This window comes from Mauremys reevesii, linkage group 4 (assembly GCF_016161935.1).
Source record: "Mauremys reevesii isolate NIE-2019 linkage group 4, ASM1616193v1, whole genome shotgun sequence".
Taxonomy (NCBI): domain Eukaryota; kingdom Metazoa; phylum Chordata; order Testudines; family Geoemydidae; genus Mauremys; species Mauremys reevesii.
Window position 1 is genome coordinate 45744198 of NC_052626.1, and position 23742 is coordinate 45767939.

General features: G+C 42.4%; 1 protein-coding gene across 10 annotated transcripts in view; it reads left to right on the top strand.

Annotated features, from left to right (window-relative positions):
• Window positions 1-454: 454 nt before the first annotated feature.
• The window catches only part of RALGAPA1 (Ral GTPase activating protein catalytic subunit alpha 1), a 258521-nt gene continuing 235233 nt past the window's right edge, over window positions 455-23742 (top strand). For 6 of the 10 annotated variants that reach the window (XM_039534620.1, XM_039534625.1, XM_039534622.1 and 3 more), the window contains exons 1-2: window positions 738-858; window positions 23506-23700. In XM_039534620.1, coding sequence (XP_039390554.1) covers window positions 23586-23700 — 115 coding nt within the window. In that variant the 5' untranslated portion in view covers window positions 738-858; window positions 23506-23585. Of the gene's footprint in view, window positions 859-23505; window positions 23701-23742 lie in introns of all 10 variants that reach the window. The other 4 variants (XM_039534630.1, XM_039534626.1, XM_039534629.1 and 1 more) reach the window with 3 other exon arrangements.

Sequence of the window (23742 nt, forward strand, 5' to 3'; positions counted from 1 at the left end):
GGGGACTTTTTCAATATTTGGAATATTGATATTTTCCTTCTCTGGCTATTGTCATTTTGGTGTCCTGAAGGAGACCAAGCATTGAATCCTTATATCAAATGTCTTCCCTTCTTGCTCCTGCCTGGTAGCTGTAGTGTCAAAAAACCTGATTTTGCTACTGATCATAAGAAGGTGACACAGAGAAGTGTTAGCAAGAAATTGAAACTTTATTTCCTGACTCTCTTGGTGAGGGTTATCCCAGGGCTGGGGTCACTCTCCATTGACTCCAATGCCTGCTGTGACTGTCACCCCAATCAGCCCACGGGTCCTTCTGCTCCAGCTACTGACCCAGCTCAGTCCTGGGCACTACTCCCCCCGCGCGCTTCCCCAAGCCCCACCCCTTTGCCATCACTCTGGGCGCTTCCCCCTAAGGCAGAAGTGAACCTTCCGCCTCAACGTGCGCTTGGAACCTCTGCCCCGCTGTGACGTCACGGCGCGGTTGCTACGGAAACACCAGGGGTGTGCCTGACGGCTGTCGTGAAGCGACGGGGCTACTAGAGCTGTGGCGGGAGCCTAGGCCCTGCCTCCCCCTTCTCTCGGGCGCTGACTCCGCGCCACTCCCCCTCCCCCTCCCCCGCCGTATCGCAGCCGGAGGAGGCGGTGCTGCCGCTGTTTGCTATGTAGGGGGCCTGGTGCGGGCGGATCCGGAGGCCGCTGTCCGCCTCTTGAGAGCGGCGAGGGGGGCTCGATTGCCGGGCCGGGGGTCCGGCGAGATGTTCTCCAAGAAGCCGCACGGGGATGTGCGGAAATCCACGCAGAAGGTGCTGGACAGCCGCAAGGACCCGCTCACCCGCCTCAAGCACCTGCGCGTCCTCATCGGTGAGGCCCAGGGTGGGAGCGAGGGAGGCCGAGGGAAAGGTGTCCTGGCCCGGGAGGCGCGGGGAGCGAAAGGGACCGGGCGGGGCCGGGGGAAAAGGTGCCCTGGCCTGGGGGGCGTGGGGAGCGAGAGCGGCCGGGGGGACGGTACCCTAGCGTGGGGAGCGAGTGGGGTCTAGGTGGGGACGGGGAGGAAGGTGCCCCGACTCGGGGGGCGTTGAGAGCGAGAGGGGTCCCGGCCCTGAGGGGGCACAGGGGTGGGGCCACTCCAGTCTGGGGTGTGTTACGGTGCCTTGTGGTTGGCGACCCAGGCTTGTGGGCGCCTCCTGATGAGCCCTGGTTGGGTGCTCGCTCCCTCCCTCCCTCGGCTGGCGGTGGGGTTTCTTGGCTCAGGTTCCTAGTTTAGAAAGACACAAAACTTAGAGGCTTGTGTCTGCCCCGCTGCTTGGGTGAGGGGCAGAGAGAGTAGGGAGGATGGGCGGTGTTGTCTGTAGGGGGTGGGTGGATTCTCACCCAAAGATAGGAGGGAAGGCCCAGAGCCTCAAACCAAACCTCTTTGTTGGCATGATAGTCTACACGGTGTTGATTAAGTGTAAATGACATTAACATTGAGTGTTCCTAAGGAGCTCACGTCATGGAACATCTGCTTGGAACAGGGCTTTGCAGGAGTGCCGGGGATTTTATTCCTGTGGTCCTTGAGCATCGCTCTGCCATTCCCTGAGGCAATTCTTGAGGTGGAGTGAAGGGTTAATTAAATTCATGCCACCTCTTCTTCCCCCCTCGTCCTCCTCCTGCTCTATTCTCCACCCCCCCAAGCCCTGTAATATGAAAGACTACAGTAATGCTGAGTTTTTTGGAAGTTGTGGATTAATTTGTCCTGTGAAAGAAGTATATGCTAGATCTGTATAAATACTGCAAAATTGTTTAATATCTTTGTTGAATAAAAACTGCTAATGAGCTTTAATGGCATTTGTAACCACTCTTATCCATATTACATAAATGCTTGTATTAGCAAATTTTGTTTGTAAGGATTTTCACAGTAACTGCATCACAAATACTCGTTAAAATGTATTCAGATGCGTATTCATACTGGACGTGTTCATGTGATCATCCTGAAAGCTCCATTTGGGTTTGGGAGTTCTTCAGTCGGAGTGGAATCAGCACTAAGCAGTAGCTTAGTACAAATAGTGAATGATAAGTAATGAATACATGATGCAGTAGTCATGGTGATGATGATTTGTTAGAGGTCAGTAGGTTGAAATAACAAATACATTTGTAAAAATCCAAGTCTGTTCAAGGATACTTGGAGAACAGACACAGTGATTACATTTACTGCAAATAGTTAGCTGTGTCCTGTTTTTCTGCCCTGAAATACATTGAGTGCAATTGTAGGTCTGTCACTTTCTCTACATGTATTTAGAGCTGGGTCAAGAAGAGTGACCTTGGTGCAACTGTGTTTCTTAGTTTTTGGGTAGGAGTCAGTGCTCTCGGCTGTTCTTATTTGAGGTGGGGGGTATATAAGTTTCTTGTCCTTACAGTTCAAAACTGCCAAGAAAAATGGTTATTGATATTTGTTCCTCTAAATGCCAAATGCCAGGGTACAACTGTTAATGTGTGGCAGCCTTACAGTTTAAGGACTTATAATTACACTGCCTCAAAAGAGGATACTACATCCTTGTAATTAACTTCTCTTACTGCTGGGGTGGGCTGGAACAGCTATCTCCCTATCCTTGAAATCATTAAATTGTTCTTACCTGTTTATACTGGACCAATTGTGGCTTGCGCTGTGTATAAATATGCTGTGTTAGCCGGCAGTTTATCAATCAGAAAGTTCTATATTCTGATATTCTCCGATACAAATTTTCAATCTAGTAACCAGGTAGTATACTGCACAGGAAGTTATGCAATTGCACATTCTGTACTCTACTTTTATTCAAAAGAGGCAGAAGACAAGTAACCTCATCTTCTCCAGCATTTGAAGAGGTCTGCAATAGGAACCAGCCTCACAAAGGAACAAAATGCAATTCTGAATTGATGTTGTTTGGCTACCCTTAGTCTGTGTATTGTTTTGTTTGATTTGAACGTGGAGTATTTACTTCCACTCCTTTGGAAGTTAGATGTGGTTGATAAGAAACAAGGGCTGCAGCTCTATTAGGAACATCATCACAGTGTCAGCTAATGGTTCTTAATTAATCTGAGGTTTTTGCAGTGACTTTAAAACAGATTAAATCAGTTGGGGCATCACAGCACCTGCCTGTTCCATTTGCCACAGTCTTAGGCTATGTCTACACTACGCAGCTTTTACTGACATGGCTGTGTCGCTACAGCCGTGCTGCTAAAAGTTGTGCAGTGTAGCTGCTGTTTGTTAGCTCTCCTGCCGCCAAAAACTTCCACCCCCAATAAGCGGTGTTTGCATTGTCGGCAGGAGAGCACTCCTGCCGACAAAGCGCTGTTCACACTGGCGCTTGTCGTCGGCAAAACTTTTTTGTCTTTCAGGTTGTTTTTTTTTTTTTAACATCTCTGAAAGACAAAATTTTGTCATTCAGCTGCCAGTGTAGACATAGCCTTAGAGTACAGTCCAATGCATGACTATGTAGACAAAGGCAGATTTGCTGGGTATGACTCTGTTTTGTATCCTTTCTTTTTTTTGCCATGATCTGGCTACAAAATTGTGCCTTCTTGCAGATGTGCTCTCCTATATATCTGTGAATTGGAAAAATGACAGGACTTATTCTGGATGCTCCTATTGGCTCCTCCCACATACACACTTGACAATGAAATAAATGGATTGCTGATTGTCTGTCTGTAGTCTTCTATTCTGTAAGGTTTACTCCTTCCCTTCAATCCTTAAAAACATGGCATGCACACAGTGCAAGCAGATCTGCTGCTTGTTTACAAGACACTCTGCCTCTTCTCCCATCCTCCTTTCATGATTGGTCTGCAGGACCAAATTTAAAAATATTGGTGCCAGTATCAGATAGATGTCTGGTAGCAATAGATATGGATAACTGTCTGCATTTATTTGGTACACCAGGAGCTGTTCCTATTCTGAGCAGTGAAGTGTTGTAGCTTCCTGTTTACCATCTTCTGTGACTACTCCACCACATTGTAATAGTGGGCACTCTGCCATATGCTCCAGGGGAGCCAACCCAACCACTCCAGTGTCATCTCTGGGAAAAGCTTTCCACAATCTGCTCTGTTTTGCTTCCCCACTCTTTGTGAAGACTGACTTTTGTACCTGTCAGATCACTTATTTCCCCAACTTCTGCATATCAGCAAGTTGTAGCAAAAGGAGAATCCCCTAGTCATTTCACATCCACAGAGAAGACAGGAGTTTACCTCCCTTCATAAACTTTAAACCCCTTTAATGGAGCTGCAAAGTACGCTGATGGTAACGTACTTGGGAGCTGAATCTCTGCTGTACACTTAATGTTTGGTCCAGTAAGTGATTGTGTGACTACAAATCCAAGTCCTGGACAGTCACTGCTTTATTAGAACTCTTTGCATGTGTTAATAAAATAATAGAAAAAGGAGAATCGACTAACATAACTTGTTTAGATTTTTCACAAGGCCTCTGACGAAGTCCCTCATAGGAGGCTACTAAAATAGTGAAGTACAATAGTACTGGTAGGAGAGGCAGAGTGCTGGCATGGATCAGAAATAGAAAATAAAGAACAGGAATTGTCAGTTTTCATCATGACAGAGGATTAACATTTGGGTTCTACATGGTTCTGTATGAGGACCAGAGTCTAAATGTATTTAAAAGTGGAGGAGGCAAGCAATGAGGTGTCAGAACATGTAGATGACACAATATTGTTGGTCACAACCAGAAGAGACTAACTTTGGAAGACCTAACCAAACTAGATTAATGGACCATACAATGACAGATGAAATTTACTGTTGACAAATGCAAAGTAATAGACATTGGAAGGAATCATTTGAATTAGTTTTACAGCTCAGTTGGTTCTAAAGTAACTGCATCATCTTGAGAAAACTACTTTGGCATTGTTGTGGACAGCTCAGTTGAGACTTCTGCTCAATGTGCAGTAGCAGTAAAAAATGCAAACAGTGTTACGATGCATAAAGAATAGGATGAAGATGAATATGGAAAATATGCCATATAAACAATGATATGCCTTCACATAGAATACAGTGTTCAGTTCTAGTAACCCCCATCACAGAAAGACTAACAGAAGGTAGAAAGATTCAAAGATGGGAGATGGAAATGATTCAGATCTGGAAAACCTCTCATATGAAGAGAAATTAAAAGGATTGAGACTTGACTTCAGAGAGGGCGTATACCGTATTTTTCCATGTATAAGACTATAATTTTTCCTAAAATCGTTAGACTAAAAATTGAGGGTCATTTTATACACGGAAGTAAGCCAAGGAGAGAACCGCGCGGTTGCGAAACTGCCCATACCCAGTGATGAGCTGCCAAAATCCCAACCCCTATCCACTCGCCCACTCCCGAACTCCCCTGCTCTCTCTCCAACACCCCCTCCCTGCCCCCTTACCATGCTGCCTGGACGTGGCTGGCGGCGCTACAGTCAGGCCGCGGCTGGAGCTGGGAGCCCGGGACGCGGGGCCGGGGCATGAGTTGCGCGCCCGGAGCCGGAGGATGTGGCGGGAGCCAGGCGGCCGGAGCCGGGGAGGGCCGCGGCCAGAGCCACGCAGCCGGAGCTGGAGCCGTGCCCGGACCCGCGCTGCCGGAGCCCGGCCGCATGGTAAAACAGCAGGAGCCGGGCGGCTGGAGCCACGGGGCCAGGCAGTGTCCGGGCATCTGGGTAGGTGGGGTTGCGGCCGCCGCAGTGCCCGGACCCGCACTACCAGAGCCGGGCAGCCGGGGACGCGGGGCCGGGGCAGGAGTCGCGGGGCCGGGGATGGGGACGGGCGGCCGGGGACGCGGGGACGGGGACGGAGCCGGGCGGCCGGGGCAGGAGTCCGGCGGCTGGGGTCATGGGGCAGGAGTCACACAGCCGGAGCCGGGCGGCCGGGGCCGCGGCTGGGGACGCGGGGCCGGGGCCGGGCGGCCGGGGAGGGATGCGGCAGGAGCCGGGCAGGGCCGCGGCCGGAGACCAGCCGGGGCGCACGGCCCTCCTCGTTCCCTCTACCCCTACCTCGGCGTCCTCTTCCTGGGCCTGAGCGGGAAGCCTGCTTGCTTCTCAGCCCTCCCAGGCTTCCCGCGCTCACAGCTGGTATGTAAATGTTGCCTACGGTAATTACTAAATAAAAATGTGTTCTGTTTTATGTTTAAAATATTGATTTCTGAATTTTGGGTTAGAAAAGTGGGGGGGTCGTCTTATACATGGGGGCGTCTTATACACGGAAAAATACGGTAAATACACAATAATAAATGACACAGACAAGGTAAAAATGTCTATTCACTTTTCCTCATTATACAAGAACAATGGGAAATGCATTGAAATTGAAAAGTGGCAAATTCAAAACTGATAAAAGGAAATATTTTTCACACAATGAAGATATGGATATAATGGTGACAAGATTTTTATAGAGACCAAGACCTTGGCAGCATCCTAAAAAGAATTAAACATTTCGTGGATAACAATAATATCCATAATTACCATAGTAATTTTTATATAAAATATATAAATATATATATTTAAAAAAGTAGGAAGGGGTCATTTGTGTCTGTGCGCACACAATTCACTAAAAGCATCTTTTGATCAAGAATGCGGTGACTAGTCATGGCAATTTTTATCAATTATCGGGGTGGGGGGGTGTCATGGAAATATTGTAGAGAAGTGATAGCTTCGCTACCATAAAACCCAATTTTAGCATCTGTAAACTTTTCCAAACCAACATTAGACTGGAAAATTGCCTTATTTATTCTGAAGGCAAGACCTACCTCAATAAGGAGCATGAAGCACATCTCTGCCCCTCCTGTTAAGGCAGCCTTCCCCAACAGATGGAACTCATCTCCAAAGACATGGCCCATTAGCAATCAAGTCACCTCATACAGGCCATGAGAGATAACACTAGGCGGTATTTACATATGAATAGCTTCCTTTCTCCTGCACAGGGAGAAAGCAGTGTCCCTGCTTCAGGTTGCTGTGTTTTAAAGCATGTGGAGTTGGATGTCCTCTAAAAATCCAAGGTGACTCACATTAAAGAAAACTAGGTCACCATAGTTCAGTAAAACCACACTGAAATATCGATACCATTAAGAAAGCATATGCCACACACACAAGTTCCTGATGACTGCAAAACAAGTTTCCACGTGAACATAGGAACTGCTATACTGGATCAAAACTAGTGGTCTATCTAGTCCAGAAGCCTGTTTCTAACAGTGACCAGTACCAGCTGCTTCAAAGAAAGAAAACACCGCAGTAGGCAATTATGGGTGTTTGCTTTGTGGAATCAGTTAAATGTACACTGTTGCAAACTAGGTCCTTTGAGAATAAAATCTTAGCTTAAGCAGATTTTTTTTTGTATGTTCTGGTCCTGATAGTTTTAAATTTTAGATGCAAAATATTCATCAACAATAAAACTATTCTTTCCCCATTACATTTTCACTGTGGAATAAAACTAAGACCAACTTAATAGCTGCTAATTCAAACCAATTTATTGCTAGTATTGTGTTTGTAAACATGCTCCACAATTCCAGTTTACTGTTTTAAAATTTTACAGTGGTTGAGAACTCAAGAATTTTCATCCATAGCAGTCCTGTTGACTTTGAGTTATCTATAGCTATCTGTAGAGAGGAAATCAGTCTGTACCTTACAGCTGGATGAAACATATGTTGGACATCCAGTTTGACTGGTCTCTTGTTCAGGGGTGAAAACATTATCTAAAGTTTATTTCTGAGATGCTTACAGGTGTGGATTGGCCTATTTAGGTTAAATCAGAAGGGCTTTAAATTAAACAAATACCTGTTTGAACATGTCTGTTACAACATTTCAAAAGGATAAATATCCAGTGGCTTTATACTGTAAAATGGTGCTTTATAATCTCTCAGTCTTGCAAACTATACCAGCTGAAAGAATTAATGATCCTTCTAGCAAAGGTAATAGAAGTGGGTGAGGGGGAATACTATTGCAAAGAAAAGCATTCTGGAATTTTTTTTAGGGATGATAGGCCACAAAGTTCTTATTGGATCTTTAAACCTGCATTATTTTCTGCAATAGCAGCAGAATGTGTGTTTTCTTTAATGTTAACAGCTATACCTAATTAATAGGATATGTTGCTGTTGTTGTTCTTGGGCTCATGTAAAGGAATTGCCTTGTAGTTAAGGAATCTGGACTAGGTTAAGTTTTGGTCTTGACTTGTGAGCCTGGACTAGGTTTGCTGCTTATTTGTGGGGGGTGGGAGCGGGGAGGGCAGGGGCATTGCCAAAGTGAGTTTTGGCAAACATACTGAATAATGAGTTTGTGCTAGGAAACAGTTTGGGATCAGGTCAAAGGTCCAAGGTAGGCAAAGGAGTAGTTTTGGCTTCTGGGGGCGGACTTGGGTTTGCATGGGCTAAATTTGTGACTTACGAAGACTTGCAGATGTGGCAGAATGTCTTACAGTTGCCTCATATCTGTGTTTTGGAACCTGAAGAAGAGCTCTGTTTAAGTTCGAAAGCTTGTTTGTTTCATCTACAGAGGTTGGTCCAATAAAAGGGATTACCTCACCCACCTTTCTCTCCCCCCTCCCCCCCCGCGCTTAAGTTTTCATTAAAATAAGTTTTAAGACTCCAGTTTGTATGGTTACAGCGAGAACATTAAAAATGGAATAAATGTAAACAAGTGTTGATTCCCCCTGAGTTTGCTGGTAACCTGAAACAACTAGGTTTGAGAGCTCTCGGATACTTTATTTCATCTCAATGGAATGTTGAAATTTAAACCTGATGACCGTGTAAATGTCAATGTTCGGTATTTTACTGCTGTTCAGTTCAGCAAAAACATCCAGCAAATGTGCTTGTTCATCAATTTTTGGGATGTTGGAGGCTGAACACCACAGATGTCAAAACATCCAGCTGCTTTCCCCTGGCAACTTCTATAAAGCAGTAATGACTTTTCCATACAAAAATCTGGTTGCACTCAAATAATCTGTGACAGCATTACAAAAAATTAACATAAATAAATTAAAATGGATCATGTTATATTGGAAGGACAGTTGCATTGATCTGGGGCTCATGCTATGTAATTTAGGTCTAAATGTACCCCCATAGGATACAGACTTATTTATAGTATGCACAGAGTGGTATACACTTTTGGTCCTGATCCAAAGTCCCTTGAAGTCTCTGAGGATATGTATTGTATGTTTTCATACCCTAATTAAAGGGACACGGGTGTTATATCTTTAACAAGTAAGGCATTTGATACGGTCTCGCATGACATTCTTATCGATAAACTAGGCAAATACAATTTAGATGGGGCTACTATAAGGTGGATGCATAACTGGCTGGATAACTGTACTCAGAGAGTAGTTATTAATGGTTCCCAATCCTGCTGGAAAGGTATAACAAGTGGGGTTCCGCAGGGGTCTGTTTTGGGACCGGCTCTGTTCAATATCTTCATCAATGACTTAGATGTTGGCATAGAAAGTATGCTGCTTAAGTTTGCAGATGATACCAAACTGGGAGGGATTGCAACTGCTTTGGAGGACAGGGTCATAATTCAAAATGATCTGGACAAATTGGAGAAATGGTCTGAGGTAAACCGGATGAAGTTTAATAAAGACAAATGCAAAGTGCTCCACTTAGGAGGGAACAATCAGTTTCACACATACAGAATGGGAAGAGACTGTCTAGGAAGGAGTATGGCAGAAAGGGATCTAGGGGTTATAGTGGACCACAAGCTAAATATTAGTCAACAGTGTGATGCTGTTGCAAAAAAAGCAAACGTGATTCTGGGATGCATTAACAGGTGTGTTGTGAGCAAGACATGAGAAGTCATTCTTCCGCTCTACTCTGCGCTGGTTAGGCCTCAACTGGAGTATTGTGTCCAGTTCTGGGCACCGCATTTCAAGAAAGATGTGGAGAAGTTGGAGAGGGTCCAGAGAAGAGCAACAAGAATGATTAAAGGTCTTGAGAACATGACCTATGAAGGAAGGCTGAAAGAATTGGGTTTGTTTAGTTTGGAAAAGAGAAGCCTGAGAGGGGACATGATAGCAGTTTTCAGGTATCTAAAAGGGTGTCATCAGGAGGAGGGAGAAAACTTGTTCACCTTTGCTTCTTGTTCTGTCCTTAGAGGCTATGGGCTTAAACTGCAGCAAGGGAGGTTTAGGTTGAACATTAGGAAAAAGTTCCTGTCAGGGTGGTTAAACACTGGAATAAATTGCCTAGAGAGGTTGTGAAATCTCCATCTCTGGAGATATTTAAGAGTAGGTTAGATAAATGTCTATCATGGATGGTCTAGACAGTATTTGGTCCTGCCATGAGGGCAGGGGACTGCACTCGATGACCTCTCGAGGTCCCTTCCAGACCTAGAGTCTATGAATCTATGAAACAAAGACACCCTTCTCCAAACATTTAGTCAGATGTTGGAGTTAAATGGGAGTTGTAAAAAGCCTTCCACCATTTTAACAGTCAAGCATTAAGAGAGCTGGGAAACTCCTTACTGAATAGCAATGCTACCTTCCCCATCTCATATTTGGAATGCAGTAATTTTAAGCAATATGGCTTATCAAATGTTATCTTATTTTAACATTCTTTCTGGTAACTTTTATCAGTTCCATTAAGTTCTGAGAATTTTCTAATGAACTTCTCCAAATGATTAGTTCCTTTATTTAATTTAAAGAGAACTGTCATTATAAATATCTGTGCTTTGTGCAGTTTACTGTAACCTACTGAAAGGCAGCAAGCAGATTACTTGTCTTGAAGTCTGGAATAGTTATAATTTTTGTACCATTTGCCTTCTTGATCAGACACATACAGGAATTTTGGACACTGAAATGTTTTCCTATTGATTGCACAGATCATTACAAAAATTGCATTTGAAGTCCTGATACTATAAAGTCTCAATATAAATCTAGCCCTTTAAGTTTTCTAATTATATAGCAGTACTTGACATGGGTATCTTTGTTATTAAGTTGGTATAACCTGCTGTAAAGTGAGAAAATATTTTTTTTATGTTAGTGTTGCCACATACTTTGTGTTCACTCATAATTTTTTGTTATCTTTAAATAAAGAACGATTGTTGAAAACTATTTAAACAGTCAAAATCATATGTAAAAGCAACTATGGCTTGGTCTTTATCATATTTTACAGCATTACACATACAGCATTTAGTAGTGATAACTTTGTAGTGTAAATCCTAGTCCTGCATAGATTGTTTACACCTTACCTTGCATACATACCGTGATTGTAGTGGAGATAACATTTGGTTTTCTTTTTTCTTCTTCTTTTCTTTTTAAATTTGAAGTTTTGGTAAGCTAGTTCTGTTCATCATTGAGTCCTCTGTCCTACACAGAGAGTATTATTTATTTTAAAATCTAATAGTAGTAGCAATTTAATTTGTAGATAATCTAGTCAACAAAGCAAAATTTAATTTAACATGGAGATTAATAATTCTAAGTAACCATCCCTTGATGGTTTCTGGTGACATAGCCCATTAAAATTATATGTAATTTAACTTATTTTATCAATTTGGTATGAAAATCTGTGATTGCACGCTATAATACATAGAAAGGGGGTAAAATGAACAAAACTGTTTTAGTATAATTTGTTTAACTTTATATATTTTTCAAAAAAGCTCCCCAAGTGCATGGATGGGTGGACCCTTAAGCCTGTGCAAACTTTCACTTATTGGGGGTAGTTCATGGGTATAAGGAGCTGCCCATGTGGCTCCCTTTTACAGGATTAGGTACACATTAAAAATTATTGCTTCCTTCACTCTATGCTGCACATCTGTTTCAGGGTCACTGTGTTAAGGTGTTTGAAGCAACAAGTTGTGATTAATCTAACTTTTGATTTATAAACTTAAATATTTGATATTCTGCATAACATATTGTATTTTCTGACATTTGTACTGCTAAGATGGTTTTACTTAACAGAGTCATGGGATTGGTATCATGGATACAAAATCTCTTGCATATAGGTTGAGAGGAAGAATGGTCCCGTGGTCAAGGGGTAGTTTAGGATTTGCAATGTCTGAATTCAGTTCCTTGCTTTGCCAGATATCCTGTATGACCTTGGGGAAGTGACTTAACAAGACTTTTGAAAAAGACCACCAATTTTTGGGCAACTGTTTTTTGGGTGCCCATCATAGGGGGTAATTTTTTTCTGAAAACATTGCGCACCCACCCTCGGAAAATCAAGCTCCTTTAAAGTATCTGAAGTTAGGTACAGTAACTCCTTACTTAAAGTTGTCCCGGTTAACGTCATTTTATTGTTATGCTGCTGATTAAGGAACATGCTCGTTTAAAGTTGTGTAATGCTCCCTTCTAACATCGTTTGGCAGCCGCCTGCTTTGTCCACTGCTTGCCTGTTGTAGCTAGCTGGTGGGGGCTTGGAACCAGGGTGAACCGGCAGCCCCCAGTCAGCTCCCCATTCCCCTAAGTTCCCTGTGCAGCAGCTGCCCAGCAGGCTATCAGTTGCCCACAGTTCAGCTATCCCTCCCCCCACTGCCATGTGCTGCTCCTGCCCTCTGCCTTGGAGCTGCTCCCCGAGACTTCTGCTTGCTGTGCGGGGGGTGGAGGGGAAGGGGTGGAAGAGGAGGGCTAATGTCAGGGTATCCCCCTCCCCGCTGGTCCTGCACCCCGCTTACCCCATCTTCCATAGAGCAGGGGACACACCAGGGCTCAGGACGGAGGGAGCTTGCTGGAAGCAGCTGTTGTCTCAGCAAGCTGATCTAATTAACAAGGCAGTGTGCTTAAGAGTAGGGTCAAGTACTTAAAGGGGAAATGCGCAACACTTGCGATGCTGTCTCCCCTCCCTCCATTCCTGCTGCCTTGCAGAGTGTGAGAGTTAACCCTTGAGGGCTCAGCCAATTGCTAGTTCATCATTTAGGAGTAAGGCATTCCCTGGGAAATATCTCACCCTCTGACTTCACCACCTCAAACAAGCTTCACAATCATCATCACTGTGTACCGGTATTAAATTGATGGTTTAAAACTTACACACACACACAATAAGTTTTAAACCATCAATTTAATACCGGTACACAGTGATGATGATTGTGAAGCTTGGTTGAGGTGGTGAAGTCAAAGGGTGAGAGATTTCCCAGGGAATGCCTTACTATATAACCTTTTGTCTGGTGAAAAAAAATTTCCCTGGACACTAACCCCCTCATTTACATTAATTCTTATCGGGAAATTGGATTTGCTTAACATCGTTTTGCTTAAAGTCATTTTTTTGAGGAAGATAACTACAACGTTAAGTGAGGAGTTACTGTACCTGAAAATGTAGGTATCCAAAATCAATAGTCCCTTTTTAAAGTCTTGGTTTTAATGTCTATGTGCCTCAATTTCCCCTCTGTAAAATGGGGATAATAGGACATCTGTGTCTTTAAGGTTGTTGAGGGTAAATGCATTTAAAGCTTGTGAGACACTCGGATACTGTGGTAATGGAGGCTATATAAGTACCTTAGATATAGGTCCCTGACTTGAATGGAACCTCTGTCCATCATAGTGCCCAGAAGTTGTTGCCATTTAATGATTGATGGTGTGACTGTAAGGGCTTGGTAATATCATGCAGTTTCTAAAGACAAAGTGTCCACAACACACACAGCTGTTATCAAATTGCTATTTTGTTCATAGTATAGGAGACAGAGAAAGTGAACTATCCTCTTGCAACAGTAGATAATCTCCACCAGTGAGCCACATTCCTGTTCAGCAGGGGTGTGTGAGGGAAGCTTGCACTGCCACTGAGTCTGCAGTAGTGATTCTGTGAATCAGTAGAGATCTTTAATGTTCAGGGCTGTCAGTCTAAAAACCCTAAAAATAATGCATTAAAAAGCTAAATGAAATACAAATAATAAGTCTTTAAAGCACAGAAAGATCCCTCTTTATAGAGTCTGTTTTGCTAAATCCAACTTGCATATAAATACAAATGTGGGAGGTTCAGTAAGCTAAATTGTATTCAACTGTACTTCATGATGTGGCTGGATCTTTCAATCTACCTATTATGGGTAATATATAAAATATTAATTTGAGGATATAAGCATCAACTTCAGAAATGCATGAAATGCACAAGAAAATTCTCTCTTCCCTAATAGTTTGAAGTAAACTTAAAAATGGCCATGTTATATTTACTTGTCCCTGGCCACTATAAAATCTTAAGTAGGTAAATAGATTTCAGGCACTTGCTACCCATTCATGTGGTCATGTTAAGTTGCTTTACCAGCTAACAGTCCCTGTTGGTGGGTAACTGCTGTCTTCCTTTGGCACCTCTATAATAGGGCTTGTGAAGTACCTGTATTTCTTTTTTAATTGTTAGTGTATTTTTGCATGTGTGTGGAGAATTTAGTGTACTTCAGGCTTTTTCTTTTTTTTTTCTTTTTTTAAAACTACATTAAACCTTTGTTCAAAGTTTTTTTTTTTTTTTTTAAGGGATGTGACTATCCAATGGTATTTACATACCAATTGTGGATTTCTTTAATGGTTTTACATAATTACAGTTTTATTTTTTCTTTCATTGTATTTCTCCTTGCTTCTCTCTGTCAGGTTAACTAAAATAAGACACCCATTTTGTCATAAAATGAACTTGGAAAATGCTCACCTATTTAACTTTTTTAATTTAAACAGACAAACTAATTTAAAATCTTCTTTCTAATACATCTAAAAGAACATAAAGACTAGATTGGAGAAATGCGGGAAAAAGTGTTAAGGAAAAGTTACATACACCATACACAAGGCATACTAGTGACTAGATATTACAGGTTCTTACCAATTTTTCAGTTACAAGGTATTTGTTTAAAGTAGAATATTAAAGTATTCTAAAATTTTGAGATTGGCAATACATTTTTCAAATTGCTGAGAGTTAATTATCTACTTAAGTACTGCATTCTTATGTTTTATGCGATAGCAAAGTGTTAAGTGAACTGTATCTTCCTATTCTACACTCAGAATTTTTGTAATGATGTTGGGAAAGTGAACTTTACTATGGTAGAGCTATTTTTATACAGTTCAAGCTTTGGCCTTCTAGTCTCTAAATATAGAAATACATTATCCCCTCCCTTCCTCTCTTTCTCTCCCCCCCCCCCCCCGACAAACTTTTCTGACTGAATTACATGGTGCCAGATCTATTTCTGAGGCTTTATTTCCATTAGAGCATAGGTTACCAAGAAAACAAGGAATAAATTGGATTGTTTTGGAAATATGTAGCTGCAGATCAAGGATACAGAGATCTATTTGTAAACTAACTTTTGTTAAGGTTGAAAGTGTTTCATTATAGTCCCGATAACATCCACAACCAAGATTACACGATATTCATTAAGAAACAAATGGTACCTTTTTAAAAATCCAAACATTAAAGTGTCTGGAAATGAACACTGAAGGATTCATCTTGTTTCCCACTGCTTCATAACCTTTTCTTACTCACTGTCACCCTACTCAACTTTCCTCACCCATCACATCTTTACCCCTTAAAACGTCAAGAAATATGGGAGGATGGAGAGAATCCATTTCAAAGTCCTGTAGAAAGTCACATCTGGCAATTAATTTCCAATAGCTGTTCCGCCTACATAAAATAAGCTGGTGGTCTTGGTGCAGTTCGTAATGAACGGGTGCTCATGTCACAGAAATCCCCACCACAACTTTCAACTTTGTTATGCCATCTTGGCGAACGAAACAACGATTGAACTTCCATGAGACTGAACTGCCTTTTTACTCCAAAGGTGGTAAACGCCTCTGTTTAGGGTTGAGACATGCTGATGGTGGAACAACATGAGGAAGCTAAGGGCTTGGCTACACTTGCAGATGTGCAGCACTGGGAGTTACAGCTGTGTTCGTACAGCTGTGTAGGGAAAGCGCTGGTGTGTGGCCACATTCACAGCTACCAGCGCTGCAGTGTGGCCACATTTGCAGCATTTGCAGCGCTGTTGGGAGTGGTGCATTATGGGCCGCTATCCCAGCGTTCAAGTGGCAGCAACGTGCTTTTCAAAAGAGGGGGGTGGGGTGGAGTGTGACAGGGAGCGGGGGAGAGAGAGAGAGTGGATTTTTGGAGCCGACACTGTGTGTCAGCTCCCTGCCTTGAAAATCTGAACATTTTCTCGACCCCTCATTCACTCTTAACTGCAAATAGCCTGCAGACCAGATAAGCAGCTGCTCCAACGGACTCCCTTTCTCCCCCTCCCCCCGTTTCTCTCCTCAAGCAAACACTAGGCTGTAGACATTCATCCCCCTGCCTGCCTCATTCACAGCAAGGTAGTGGGTTATCTCAGTTGATTGTTCACAGTCAGTTACAGATTGATCACAGCAAACAGGAGCTGTGTTTGTTTTTTAGATAAGCAGCTCCCGGAGCCCCGAATTCACAACAAAACAAAGAGAGGCATCATAACAAAACAAAGAGAGTAATTTAGTTAAAAGCATTCTGGGATATCTCCTAATACCCTGGAGGCCAATAACAGCACTAGTGTGTGGCCACACTTGACGAGCAGCGCTGCATCACCAGCACTGCACTCGTTATACCCCAAGCAGATCAGGTGTACAGCCAGCGCTGCAGCCAGGGAGTTGCAGCGCTGGATGTGCCTTGCAGGTGTGGACAGTTACTAAGTTGCAGCGCTGTAAAGCCTCCACCAGCGCTGCAACTCTCCAGTGTAGCCAAGCCCTAAGTTATACATTATAGGAACAAAGAATGCAGGTCGTACCGACAGAATGGTGGACTGTATCCTGGAAAGCAGTGGCTCTGAAAAGGATTAGAGATCACAGTGGACAAGCAATTCAACATGAGCTCCCAATGCGATGCAGTGGCAAAAAGTGCTGATGTGGTCCTTGGATGTATAAATGGAAGAGGAAGGAGGTAATTTTACCTCTCTATACAACTTGATGAGACTGATACCATAATATTGCATCCAGCTCTGATGTTCACATTTTGAAAAATACTATTGAAAAAACGAAGCGGGTGCAGAGAAAAGACACAAATGTTTTGAGGGCTGGAAAAAATTCCTTGCCATGAGAGACTTAGTTTATCAAAAAGAAGATTGAGAGGTGACTTGATCAGTGTATAAGTACCTTCAAGAGAAGAAAATACCAGGTACTAATGATCTGTTTAATCTAGTAGAGGAAAAACATAACAAGAATCAATGGATGGAAGTTAGTCAGACAACCTCAAATTAGAATTAAGGCACAAATCTTTAATAGTGAAGGTGAATAATCATTGGGAAAAACTACCAATGAAATTGGTGGATTCTCCATTTCTGATGTCTTCATATCAAGACTGAAAGATGTGTCAAACACAAATTATCAGCTCAATTCAGGAGTAACGGGGTGAAATTCTATGGTCTGTGTCATTCAGGAGGTCAGGCTTAATGATCATCTGGTCTTGAAGTTTGTACTGCCATTTCCTATCCTGTACCTGTTCAAAGGATATAGGACTTTTCTCCTGGACTGTTGGTGTGATGCATACAATGAGCACCACATTTCCTTTATAAAAATCAGGTCTGAGGAGGAAATATTGGTGTGTATATATACTTCCCTGTGGCCCCAGATCAACAACCCATTGCAGGTGTCGGGGGGAGACCTCAATTGACTGTGTTCATACGTGACTTCGTATGGGTGCAGGGAGTCCCCCTGTGCACAACATGTAGCAGGATCAGTGCCAAAAGGAGGTGTACTAGGTTGTTCATGGAAAAACTATCCTTTTAATGGAGGTCCTAAACAATTTTATATTTTAAATAAACCAGATGTATACTTTGTACTTTCCTGCTGTGGAAGTTGTTTTAGAATTAACAGAAAACTCTTACTACTTTAATACAGTAAATATTTTCATGGCATGTACAAGAGAAAGTACTAAAGAAAATATTCTGTTCTGATTTGTTTCAGCCTGGAGTAATAGAATTTCTTGCAGCAACCATTGACTCTTGAATCATTTTATTATTTGAACTCCAAAAAATTTGCCATTGCTAGTGCTGTTAAGTAAATGTTAGGAGGAAATCAGGATGGAATATTTTAACTACTGAAAACTGCTAAAATGTTCCGTCTACTTAATCTTTCTTTTTCCCCATATCATATACTTAAAAGTTATGAGCAGTTTCCTAAAATTAAGAAATTCAGATATGTTAGTTGATGATTAGTGGTCTAATCAGAATAGGTAGTTACCTAATTATAATAGTATATCACATCACAGTATCATCGAGTCTCAGCCAATTGGCATCTTGGCTGAGTCAGAAAGCCGTGAGGCTCCATGCTGGAGTATTATAGAAACCCATCTTGGAACACGTGTAAAGAGATTGGTGCAGTATGTCTCTTTCCTGTGTGTAAAACAAGGCTTGTGATAGTGTGGCTTACCTTGGGGTGAGTGCAAGCGCCATTTGGCACCAGTACAGCGTGCCTCTGTTAGGGTTTTACATTGGTGCAACTACATGGATATAATTATATTACAGATTTCCCTCATCTAGACAAAGCTTTAATTAATCTCTTGAAGGCGTAGGAGCGAGGAACAGTATTGCAATTGCTAAACATTAAAAATACGAATGGTTTAAAAAAATGAGATTTTAAAAATCATTAAATCGCACTTCTTTTTGTTTTATCATTTGGGAAAGCCACACATTCACAATGTGTATGTGATCATTTCAGGATCAAAATGAAACTTTAGAGGACACACACAAATGCAGCCTCCCTGCTTGTTGACAGGCAGGATTTCCACCTAGTTCACCATACCTCAGGGCATAGGAAAGGGTGCCATTTCATTCCTCTCCCCAGTTTGACAAGATAGGCAGCTGCTCCACTCCCATTCTCCTTGCATGCTCCCCCCAGAGATTCTGCCCCCTACGATCACTTGCCCCTGTATTTTCCTCTCTTTCTCTCAGTCTCCTACCTATCACATTCGCCCTCTCTGCTTCCTCATGGGCCCCTTTACCAGGGCCGCCCAGAGGATTCAGGGGGCCTGGGGCAAAGCAGGGGAGCTGCGGCGCTTTTACTCACCCGGCGGCAGTCCGGGTCTTCAGCATTTTGGTGGCGGGGGGCCCTTCAGTCGCTCCGTGTCTTCTGCAGAACTGAAGGGCGCCCCGCTGCCGAAATGCCGGCCGAAGACCCGGACTGCCGCTGGGCCAGGGCTTGTGGGGCCCGGGACCTGGGGCAAATTGACCCACTTGCTGCCCCCCCCCTCAGGTGGCGCTGCCCTTTACTCCCTCCAGTCTGTTTCCTGCCACTCATTCCTTGACTCCTCATTGTTTCATGCCCAGTTTCCTAACATTTCCCACAGGGTGGATTTGATTTAAATCATGATTTAAATCACTAGTCAGGAAGACTCGATTTAATCATGGATTTCTACATAAAAGTGCATTCTTGTTGGTTGTTATAACCGTAATACAGATTCTTCAACTCAAAGATGTAGGTTTCATTTTTAGAAGGTGCACACTATACATTTTTGAAGCGATTTATTTTGAAAACATTTCAGATTAGTTTTACAGCTATATCAGAAAATGAATGTTTGTTTGTTTGGTTATTTCATTTACCAAAGGTAATTGAAGCAGATATTTATGAAGTCATTGGGAGGTGAAATATCTCCAATTCAACAGGTTAATCATTAATATTTGGAGGATTTTCTTGCCATGCTGTATTAGGAGGAGAATATCACCAGACAGGCATTTAAATTGTTTTATTTAACTAAAACAATATTACGTATTCTGGATTTTTTTTTCAACAGCAGACATATAATATTTTAACAAAACAAGCATATGAATTTAGTTAAACATTCAAGATTTTTAAAATCAGACTTGTTTTTGTTAAAATTGTTTTTAACTAAAATAGTTACATGAAATATTTTTTAAAAAACAAACAAACCGACTCTGTCAGCCAGGTCAACATGAGACATTTAAAATATTGGCTTCTGCAGCTAACTCCGTTGTCTTCACCTTCATTTTCCTGTTTGTTTATAATCTGGAAAAGAAAAACAAGCTTTCCTGCTTTTTCAGGTCCCAAACAATTTCTCACTTTGGAATGAATTAGTTCAAAGGAAGAAAAATATTCTTTCTGCACTGGCAGAAGAAGCTACTGCTGTTAAAAGTGAGATCATCACTTCAACAGTCTCTGAATCGAAGTGCTTAAGTGACTTCCACCAGTTCACTGGTGTGACTTTCTTTAAAACGTCAGCAAACATATTTCTTGAATGGTTCACCCTTAGCTCTTAAGTTTATTATAGTTGGCATTATGGAGGGATGATTGCTGGATGTTCATGTCATAGCCAGCTCCTCTTCTTCAGCAGTTAAGGTTTGACCCTGGGACCGAGTATTGAGACTATTTGCAAGAAAATGAGCTGGAAATAGTGCTTGTCCCTCTCTTTTTTTTTTTTTTTTTTTTGTTATGCTTGTAATTTAACTCTGTCGTACTTTTCTCTCTTTAAGATCTCACTCAGTTCCTTCCAAATTTCAATAGCATCAGCAATAAAACAGCTATTTCCCTGCATTTTGTTCAAGGCTACAGAAATGGGCTTCAGGGTACTCCACATGGGTTCAACATTTCTCTTAAGCCCAATGTTGACAACTTTGGCTGTGACAGTGCCATCTATTTTTTCACAATTTTGTTCACTAACTGTCATCAGATTAGCTCAGTTCTTGATATAGTGCTCAAGGTGCATCAAATGAGCACCGTATGTTATTAGCTTGGGACTCTCTTCTAAATAACTTCTCATCTTGGATACACGTTTGCAGTATTGTCTGTGACCAAGCTGCATACCAGAAATTTGAATTTTTTTCAGTTTGTTATAGCTTTTGCTGCTACTTCTAAGTATTCTGCTGTGTGCATTTCCTGATGTATCAATTGTTTAAGGAAGACATTCCCTACTTCTGTTGTCACACAATCACATACAACAGGATCATTGTGGACATTGCTCCACCCATCAAGACGCAGATTAACAATTTCATCCTCTAGACCTTTTGCACACTGCTCAATTTCTCTTTCATACACTTATCCAGCAATTTGCCTGTGACATCTGCTCCGTTGAGTGGACTGTATCCTGGTCTTAATGACTGAACCATGTTAATGAAGCGTGGGAAAGAACAGTTTGTTGCATAAACAGGCAATTTTTTCATCAATTACCTCTTTTTGTAATCTGCTGGTTCTTATCACAAATGTATCTATGGTGGTTTCTGGATGATGGAGGGTTTTTTCTTTTTGCTACAGATGATATACTGTGGCTATGTGACCATATATAATGTGACTGAAACACTATCATTGGCAGATAATTCTGAAACTATAGAAAATGATGGTGATCTTGGAGGTGGATAATCTTCAGAATCCTGTATGTTAAGGATGGATTTTCCTAAACAAAATAAGTCAATGCAGTTATTAAATTATTACCATACTGCTCATTTAGTATTACTGCATTCACTGACACTCAGTACCATTTTTAAAGGTGAAATTGTAAAAGGAAGATCTGCCTATTTCAGCTATTTTATTTATTTATTTTATCACAACTGCATCTAAAATTATAGTTGTTACTCTATGGTACTATATTTTTTGCTCAAACATGAGAATTCAAGAACAGTCCAGAAGGAAGACAGGCAGTCCTTAAAAAAGAAGCATGAAATAAAGTTTACGAACCTTAAGGTCCTTCATGTTTCAGACATGTTCCTTTCATCATCTTCAATGCAGCTAACTCCTGAGAAGGAACGCTTCTCATGACGTTGTTTAATTCGGGCAACCAGGCCTTGTATCATTTTGCACACATGCCTGTTTTTACCCACAGGTAGAGGAACTTCATTAAAATATTCCCAAACTGGGTCTCTTTTGTGACCTGCCGCCATTATAGGTTTTCCCTTTTAGTGAGTGAATGGTATGGTAGATCAGTGGTCTCTGAAGTGGGGATGCGTGTACCCCAGGGTGTGCAGGGCCACCCGGAATGCAGGGGCTTTAGGGGCTGCAGGGCCGTTGGCTAAAGGGGCCCCGGGACCCTAACCTGCAGCTCTAAAGCCCCTTTCGGAATGCGGCCCTGAGTCCTCCGGCCTGTGGAGGAGCAGGAGCAGCCGCGCAGCCAGCAGCCGGAAAGAAGTGGCACTTTCCCCTTCAAAGCCAGCTGGAGAGAAGTGGTGCTTTGAAGGGAAAAGTGCCGCTTCTCTCCGGCGGCTCGCTGCGTGGCTGCCCGGCTCCTCCTGAGTCATCTGGCCTGTGCTCGCAGGCCCGCATTCTGAAAGGGACTTTGGAGCTGCAGGCCAGGGCCCCGGGGCCCTCTTAGCCCAGGGCCCTGCAGTCCCTAAAGCCCATGTGTTCCGGGTGGCCCTGCCTGCCCCCTCGGGGGTGTGTGTGGGGGGAGCTCCCAGAATCGCGGCCATGGGGGCGGTGCTGCGCTGGGCAGAGCCACCTGTACACTCCCTGCACCAAACAGGAGCTGCCCCAGACAAGTGGTCTGCACCTCCTGCCTGCCCCAGCCCTGAGCCTCCTCCCACACCCCCACCCTGAGCACCGTCCCGCACCCTAACTCCCTCCCAGACCCCGCACCCCACCCTGAAGTGCCCTCCCGCACCCTAACCCAGACCTTCGAATCGCTGTATCAGTGTTAAACCAAGATGTTCAGAAATAATGATGCATATTCAATTACATTGCTCTCACTAAAAAATATTTTTTTGTGAGAGCAGAAAGGTTTTTTGTACCATTAATAAACAATATTTTAATTTTATTTCATCTTTATCTCATCCTTTTTTAATTTATTTTTGTGTATGTTTTGTAATGTACATAATATATTAAAATGGTAGTACATGTATATAATTTATACATAAATTTGGGGGTGCATGCTCAAATTTTTTACTGATAGGGGTGTGCAATCAAAAAAGTTTGGAGACCACTGTGGTAGATCTCAAATCAATGGAGGCTATCCTCAGACCTCAAGACTTATGGAATATGCTGCTCAAACAGTTTCACTTTTGTTTGTACTGCCTTTCCCTTCCTTCTCACATTTATCTCCAGACTTCTTCTTGTCCAGATCTATTCCGCCCTCAACAATCTTCTGTTTATTGAACTTTTTAAAACTTTGCACTTAGAGAGACAGGTAAGAGCGCGTGACTCTGTGTACACAAATTTGCAGAGGAACAATAGGGTTGAGGTCTGTTATTTCTCACATTTATTTATTTAACCTTTTTTGCTGTTAACAAGCATGTTATCTCTGGAGACACAATCCAGAGTTTGAGAACTGCAAAACTAAGCATTTCTGATGGTATCTTCTAGACTGAACACTGAATCTCATTGGGTAGATAGAAAGATTAACCTAAATAATCTATACAGAAGTCCCTGGAGCCCCATAAGATTGGGTGCCCAGGAGCGGCCAGTCCATATAGGTGAACTAGGCAGTTGCCTAGGGTGCCAAGTTAAATGGGGCGCCAAATTCAAGGAAAAAATCAAATAAAAAAAATGGAGGAAAAAATGAAAAAGATGGGGGGAGGGAACAAATAAAATAACAAAGATGTCATTATTTCAATTCCTGTGCGCGTATGGAAGGAATATGAATTATAATTCATTTCTCTGTTTCTGAGAATTTATTAATGTCAGATATTTTTTTACTGCAAAAATAAATAATATTTTAGCTAATTTATTTTTCAATTTGCAATATAGGGTCAAGATGACCCACTCCGCAATTTGATAAGCAATAACTCAACCACAATGAAACACATCCGCCAGTGGCAAGAGCTGCAATGCTAGTGACACCTAACTCGAATATACATCAAGGTTGCATAGCCAGAAATTCATGTAGAATGGAGATATCACAAGCTGATACATGTCAAATGGTCGTTTTAACACACGTCACAGGTAGATGGCTAAGAATCGAGTGAATACTGTGTAAAATTGTTT